Source organism: Misgurnus anguillicaudatus, chromosome 24 (assembly GCF_027580225.2).
Source record: "Misgurnus anguillicaudatus chromosome 24, ASM2758022v2, whole genome shotgun sequence".
Taxonomy (NCBI): Eukaryota; Metazoa; Chordata; class Actinopteri; order Cypriniformes; family Cobitidae; genus Misgurnus; species Misgurnus anguillicaudatus.
Window position 1 is genome coordinate 32134616 of NC_073360.2, and position 8384 is coordinate 32142999.

General features: G+C 37.2%; 1 protein-coding gene across 5 annotated transcripts in view; it reads left to right on the forward strand.

Moving 5' to 3' along the window:
* The window catches only part of LOC141361416 (sialic acid-binding Ig-like lectin 14), a 35953-nt gene extending 34834 nt beyond the window's left edge, over positions 1 to 1119 (forward strand). For all 5 annotated transcript variants that reach the window (XM_073862573.1, XM_073862577.1, XM_073862572.1 and 2 more), the window contains one exon: positions 76 to 1119. In XM_073862573.1, the coding sequence (XP_073718674.1) occupies positions 76 to 82 (7 nt within the window). In that variant the 3' untranslated portion in view covers positions 83 to 1119. The remainder of the gene's footprint in view (positions 1 to 75) is intronic.
* Positions 1120 to 8384: the final 7265 nt, after the last annotated feature.

The following is an 8384-nucleotide window of genomic DNA, read 5'->3' on the forward strand; positions in this document are numbered from 1 at the left end:
GAGAAATTATACAAAATTCAAATTAGGGCCATTTTAAGCATCTCCAATTCAGCTAGACTTGCATGTTTTTAACAGTGAGTAAACCGGAGTACCTGGTGGAAACTCATGCTGACACACGGAGGCCTCTTGACTCAGCCGAGGCTCAAAACAAGGACCTTATGTAATATATAGCAACACACACACACACACACACACACACACACACACACACACACACACACACACACACACACACACACACACACACACACACACACACACACACACACACACACACACATCCTAATTTCTAATTTTAAAGAAATTAATCTTTTTACTTTATTCTGCTCAAAAACGCTCAAGATGTGTTTAGTGCCAAGAGAGAGGTCACTCTAAACACAGACGATGCCTTAAGAAGACATTTAGTCCTGAAAATTATTTTTTTTACATATTTTCTGTATTTTCTGTTTGTATCTTAATAAAATAGATTGAAAATAAATATGGACATTAAAACATCTTTTGCACAGTACTGTATATATGCACCCAATACATACAGTACACTATAGTATATAACAATACATTATAACTTGTCAAAGACCTGTGTTTGTTTGTATAACAAAAACACTATATTCAAAAGGGTCATATTTCCACACTAACATTCGTAATACTACTGTATGATAACCAAGTTGTGAGGACATTTAACTGGTCCTCTCTTAATAAAAATCCTTATGCTTTTTTTGTGAGTTAAAATCCTTTGTATTTACAAATCTTTACTTTAATATATAATATATAGTTTCCATTTAAAGATTTTTAACAACATCCTAAATCATTGTAAAGCAGTAAATGTTAATTGTTTTCATTGGTTACACACTAATAAAATCCCAAAAATATGTGTTGTATTAAAATAAAGCAATTTTCCATATTGTTTTAGAGCTGTTTTACTTATATGTATAGGTACGTTTAGTTTTACTTCATTAAGTTGTGTTTTGGGGTAAAGGGATTGTGTGTAAAATTAAAAGAAAATTACCGTAATTGTCCATTATGTTTTATTACAGTGCATAACTCTGTTTGTAGTCAGACAATGTCAGAATGAGCATTAAAATGCGATGTAAGATTATTCAATAAACCATTTTCATTGTATTCTGTCATCACTTCGTCTCTGGCCTGCTGTTATTCCCCACCATCTCTGTATCTGCCTCATAGCTGAGTTGAAGTGTTATCTAAAAACACAAACTATTTTTGAGTAATAAACAAAATAATTGTCCTCAATGATACAGATCTAGTGAGACCAAGTGCAAAGCTTTTTTAAACATTATTGTACCTTAAAGCCCCACTGTGTAGGATCTACTCCCATCTAGCGGTAAAATTCCATATGACAACCAACTGAATATTACTTTCTAGCCCCCCCCCCATTCGGAACGCGTTTTAACTAGTACGGTGGCCCTGTCATGCCAAGGTTAACATGGCTTCCAGTAGCTACAAAGCAAAAGCAATGAAAAAAATGAACAATTTGCAATGTACTTTGCCTGTGATCCGTCAAAGCACACCGATGTATGTTAAACATGTAAAAAGTCTGATTGTCATGATATGTCCGCTTAAAATCACATACAAAAAGCAACCATATACGTAGCTAAGACACTCCTTTTTCATCCACGCGAGGAAAAATATCCCAGGGACTGTTACACTTGGTATTTAGATGTGTTTTCATCGATCGGATCACAAGTGGACGAGAGAGACACATCACGTTTACACTTGGTGTTTAAATCCGTCTCTTTTTGTCCATTTTTTTGTCCAATGCTTATGTTTTAAGTAAACGTTACATGTCCGTGTATATGTAAGAGCTTTAATCTCTGATATTAGTGAAATAAGATTGCTCAACTTTCACACGCTTGTAAAATGAAACGAAAGACGCGCAGATCAGACGCTTTTATCAATGAAAGGCTAAAAATAGGGCTGTCACCGTGTGTTTGTGCTAGAGGTCAGAAAAGATGAAAAACATTTATCTCAGTACCTCAGATTACATAAATGGGCGGAGAGATGGGGTGTGGCTGTTCGAACACATTAAACCACATGCGTGTTTACACTAACTGCATAACCATGCTATAGTTAGCCAAGGAACTATAAAACTTCAAGTTTACAACATAGACTGTATAGATTTAAACGAATATGCTGAATTAACTGTGGTGAAGATAAAAAGCAGCAACTTCAGTGTCTATTGAGCCCCATCTTGGAAAACTAACTCCAATATTGACTTTGGTCGTGATGTTTTTCCTTTCGCGTTGTCGTTTAAAATCCCCGTTTCGCTTCCTTGGCGACTTGTTTTAATGTCCTCGAGAATATGTCTTCAACAGGCTTTCAAATCAAAGCATTAGATCGCAGGTTTATCACGGCGTGCGGCTGTTGTAAAATCCGAAGGATTCAGTCTACGCAGGTCGCATATCCAGGCTGCATACGTCATCAAGCCTGGTTTATTCAAATTAACTAAGCATTACATTCGCAAGTCATAAGCATATTACATCAAGTTACAATTAACTAAGAATAATTGTCAGCTTTATAATTGTTAATATTCTGAAATAAGACTGTCTTGATGACGTATACCGCCTACACATGCAACCTCGGGAGGCTTCAGCTAGCTGCCAGCGTGAAAGCGCAAAAGGCGGAGCTTGAATTTCAGGAATGTCCCTCGTCGGCGAATGTATTTCAAAGATGGAGTCACAACATGGATTCAGCCAGAGAGAGATTCGACGGTATGTATTTTAAATAGCAGATTCTATACGAGAATTCTTTGATTAGTGGGGTGGAAGTAATTACACATGAATGAGCACATACTTTTGAAAGAAAACATGGGTTTTTGCTAAGAATTAACCAAAAAAAAGTACACAGTGGTGCTTTAAAGGCAGGATAGGCAGGAATTATCTAAAAAAAAACTTTTTACAAATTTGTTTAAACTGTCTTTACATACCAATACATACGTGTGACATTAAGGGACCTGTTATAGTCCCTTAAGTTTTTAAGGGAAAATAGGACTTAAGGACTTTGTAGCTGTCAGGGACACGGGACGGATGAAACCAAACGCAGACGATGTCGTGGGGTGAACAGAAAACACTTTAATAATTAACAAAAACAAAAGCCCTCGAGGGGGCAAACAACAGGGGGGCAAACAACAGGAAACAGGATCTAAATACACAAACTTAACACACACAAGACTTCAGACTGGATAACACACTAATAATAATAATAATATGTTTATTTTCTATAGTGCCTTTCCAATGCTCAAGGACGCTTTACAAAGACAGTTAGAATCAAGCCAGGCTCATTGGAAAAACGTTACTCTGCCTACATTTTTGCAAAACCTAAAATGCGTGGCTGAAAGTACATTTCCCTGTGAAACGTCCACTAGAGGCGCTATGTGGTATACAGCGAGTCATACTTGGCCCGTTTCAGATGCATGTTATTTAAAGTTTATAAAAGGGACAATATTAATAAAGGATGTTCAGACTTGTCAGCATACACTCATTTTGACATCAATTAGTAATTATTTCCATGTTTTTGAGGTGCCAAGAGCACATATCTTCTGGATCGCACTTCCTTGAGGTCATCGCACTTACTCGAGGTAAGTTACCGAAAGAGTATGGTATTGCCTCGCAAACGGAACAATTTATAATAAAAATGCATTTGTATGTTTTCGTTTTTTGTGTTTTGATGAAATTAAACGGCAGGGAATCGCACAATAATGATATCGCATTGATTACGTAATACGTACCAAACCGCACAAAACTATATGGCAAAACTATTCTTGAACAGCCAGACCAAATATTTTACATGGGTCTAGGTGTCTCACTACCGAGACTCGAGTATGCTATGAGTTAACTGTAACTGTTAATCCGAATAGATAATATCAAAAGATAATAAAGTTTTGCCAGAACGTAACGATATGTATGTTTCAGTCAGGTGATTGTTTTATGTACTCGGTGAAACGTAAAGTTAGTGAGCAGTGGACACCCGGCTACAATTACCCTGGTACAAAAAATATATTTTATTGACCCCCATAATCTCAATTGATCTGTTCTTTTATGACCCGGATCATCTTCATCTGGCCATTCAACTGGGTTTTAAATGTTAATATTCCCTCGCAGTCTGATAGGTCAAATAGGTATCAACTAGCGCGGTCTGCGGTGAGTTAAACAACGCTGCAGGTTCAGTAGCATTCAGCGGTGAGTTTACGCTCAAATGCGGGTAAAACAACATTCAGAGAGGAGTTTTATTAAAACAGCGATCATCTGCAGGTAAAACAACACTCAGAAGTGACTTTAACAATGCTCCACGGCGCGTGAGAGTAGCATTTTAAGCGTTTTCAGCTCATCTAACTGTTAGGTAAGTTAGCTTTGATTAGACGTAAGTTACCATGCTGGATGGTAAATAATTTTTATCAGAGGCTCGTTGATGTTAACAAATATAGATATAAATATACATTTTACTATATTGCGATTGTGTTTGATTAGTTTATGTGTTATATGATTATTAATTTGTTTATTTAAAATCCTGTAATTTAATAACTCTGACGTCATCGAACGAGACGACCACGTCCATTGCGATATTCCACTCGGTAAGTTGAGATGGATTCTTACATTTACACGGCCAAAAAAATAATAAAAATTATCATGACAATAAGTTGTGTTTGAAAGATTCAAATGCATGCGGCAATCTTAGGACGGTAAATAATACAAGTGTTAGATTGTATTTTCTAATCAGGTCTAGAGATATGTTTTGCTGCTTGGAGGTCTGAGCCGAGTGGCAGAGAGTCTGATCAGGGGCTATGAAAGACGTAGACACAAGGTTCTGTCCCAATCATAGCCAAACATTTACTGATAGAGCATCACAATATATATTGGTAAAAAGAGGAAGTCTTAGTCACCTGAGACTAATTTAGATCCCTCACCCAGGTGTCTTGCATTAGTCACATAATCCCTCCAGTAGTATCAAATGCCTAACTTGTGTCCAGTGTTTTTGGCAGTATAGACAATTTTATAATAAGCATAAGGAAGCTTCATAGTTTGGAGAAGTATCCCCAAGGATATAGAAGTCATGAGATTTGATATGCCTACGTGACTGGACTAACACTCAATAATAAGGAGAAGTTCACCTAGGGACTTTGGGTACATTCGAGGACAACAAATGCTGACTCTAACAGAAATAATTCACTTATAGCATAGATTCGAAACCATATAGAGAAGTTACAAAATCTTATTGCATTAAGGATAAAATATGTAAAAAAGTGATTATTGCTCAATCATAAAAATATGAGGAATACAAAGTATGGTATGAAATATTTAAACTACTGCATTATAAAATAAGAAACCAGTGGGTGTGGGGAACCAAGAAAGAATTAATTCTTACAACAAGTCAATAAACAAATAACTTTGTTGCACCACATGTGCAGGCTAATTATTAGGATCATGTTATATTAATTATATTAAATAATGTAGTTAACTAATGTTATGTAATGAACCTTACTGTAAAGTGTTACCCATTTTTTTTATCGTAGTTGACCTTTGCATTAAGTATGAAAGTTAAAGGGCAGTCTGATGTCTACTCTACTGAAAAAAACTACTAAGACCAGCATAAGCTGGTTTTAGCTGGTCTCCCAGCTTAGTTTTAACTGGTATTGCTGGTGTAGCAAGCTGTGTTTTGGTCACCTTGACCAGCTGACCCACCAGCTTGTAGGTTTGCCAGGGTGGGAGGACCAGCTTAAACCACCTTAAACCAGCTACCAGCTTATGCTGGTCTTAGCTGGATTTTCCGGTAGGGAATATAAAAATTAGCTAACTTAATTCAATTAATTTTGTAGTGTATAAGTTAATCCTGCAGCAAGATACAGGTAAATGCAATATTTTCAGTAGTGATATGTTACCTATATTACACTAGCTCGCAACTAAGTTATTATGTTGACTTGTGTGCGTGCGTTAGTGCGTGTGTGTATTATTAGTTATTTATTTATTTTCTGTTTATGTCCTTCAAATTTGCAGGCTTCAAATCCACCACCACAAACAAACCAAAAACAAAGGCACTTTTAATAGTCACATGTGTTTTGTTAAACTGTACTTGTCAGTCTCACTGTAGCACTCTCTGTTTACATTTATATTTGTTTTATCTGTTGTTCTCTTTGTTGTGAGTCTTTCTGTCTGTTTGTGTTTCTGCCCATCAACATGTCCATCCATTCAGAGCTCCAATATCATCTCATGATCTTGGATAACTTGGTTGATGGTCAAGAACTGAAGGATGAGCTCCAAAGTCCTGATGACTCTCTTGGTGAGCTGCAAGAAGAGGAAGCAGCAGCGCCAGTGAAGACACCTGAGCCGAGGGTGCATTAGAGAAAAGAGACATTGATGGGAAATATTGTCTATGCAAGGTCAAGCAGTATTCAACCAAGGAAAGGTCAGTATTGTTTACATTTTAAAATATATTTTTATGATCTACACTGTTTGGGTACTTGCAGGTGTATAAAATTAATGAATACTTCTAAGGGGCCAATCACACCAAACGTGTTTATGGCAGTTGTAGATGCATTTTTTAAATTGATATTCTATGGGCAGTAAGCGTTATGCACACTGTTTATTTGCGCCGAACGCCTTTGCGTTTTTTGCTGCTGGCCGCAGCACGTGCTGTTTGAAGGAGCTGAGAGCGGAAAAGCGTCCGACGTCATTCGCGTCTTTCCATTGTCCAATCGAATGAGGGGAGAGGCGGGCCTTCCGTTGTAGTGAAGGGGTCACTCACCATTTCCTGCATGTTTGTGCACTCTCACCCCGCATCAAGGCCAGAGCAAGTGCCCTCTTTGTAAAGTTTCTGCTAATATCTGTCATAACAGCAAAAGAGTGCTCACGCTTCAATGTTTGATTGACAAGACAGTTGCATCTGTGGTTGCCTAGCAATTTGCGCCCTTGCGTTTCCACACGTTTAAAACGCGTTTGGTGTGATTGACCCCTAAGGCTATTGTCAATAGCCAATCAGCTTGTTTCTTTACAATCGGTTCTATTTGAGCATTCTTATTTGCTGTCATCATCTGCATGACGCATAGATAACCATACAGTTATTGGACTGTTAACATAAGGGTTTGGGAAAATAAAGTGTTCTACTTTTTCTCTCAAGCTATAATGTTAAACAGTGAGCTTGCACCATTACAGACTGTAACCAGACTGTGCCACTAGCCTTAGGACAAGTTGGAATTTGTAAATATGTATATTATATTGTATGTTATATATAAATGTTGCTTTGTGTTGTTTTAATCCTCTTAAGCAGATCACATTCGGAACACTGATCCTCCCAATGTTCTTGACACTCATTGTGAGGTTGGCTTTGCTCCAGAGACTGTTGGTGTACTTCAGTGTGTTTAAATGATCATTTATATCTGTACATATACAGAATATGACAGTGGGTTATAATGTAAATAAATACATAGTTTATTTTCTTAAATTAGCTTGAATACTGGACCTTTTACACATGAAGTACACTTAGATGCTGTAAATATATATATATGTATAAAGGGAAATATAAAAGTATTGTTTTTGTATACTATTTTAACTATTTTAGTGTTTTCTACAAGATCATTGAACAATTTCTCAGAGGCATCACCTCCTGGATCCCCCCCAAGAGATCCTCTTCTGGCTTCCTCAAACTGGAGCACACGTCAAAGTCTCTTTTCAGAGAGGTGGAGGGCATAGAGACCCCGTCTGCTGAACACGGCTGTGGCACAAGAAAATGTTTGTGGGAGAAGTCCAGCTGTTATCCAGTGTTGTGACTGTTGACCTCGCCCCTTCTTCTGTGCTGAATGTGACGTCATCATGCACACCAGACATGTCCTCCATAGCATAGATGCCATGACTGCTGAATTCTTCCAGCCATTGCCTTTAACAACTGTTGTGGTGGATACGGCTCTTTCCCATTGTGGTAAGTTTTGTGTACGTACATCATATATAATTTTCAGAATAGTTAAGCTACAGTAATATGCTTTACTATCTCAATTATACATTTTTGTTTGATGTTGAATGTATGTGGATACACCGTGTCAGTCAGCATTTTAAAAATGTACATTCTCATGTACTTTTTCAACAATGTGCTTCACCACTATTGATCCATTACAATCTTATATTACTCAGTCAAAAGAAATGATATTAATTGTCCTCTACTGTATGATGTTTTTCAGTGCGTCTTGTACCTGTGGAAATGACTGACAAAATCTGTGGTTGTTCACCAGAGTCATTAAGGGTCTGTCCAGGAAAGACAATTGCTGTGGTCACAATTAATGGTAAGAATGTAAAGAACTTTGTTTTGTCCTGTTAAAGCAGAATCTTAAATATCTTTTCATACTTAATTCCCAACAATTTAGCATAGATGTGAGCTCCAACACC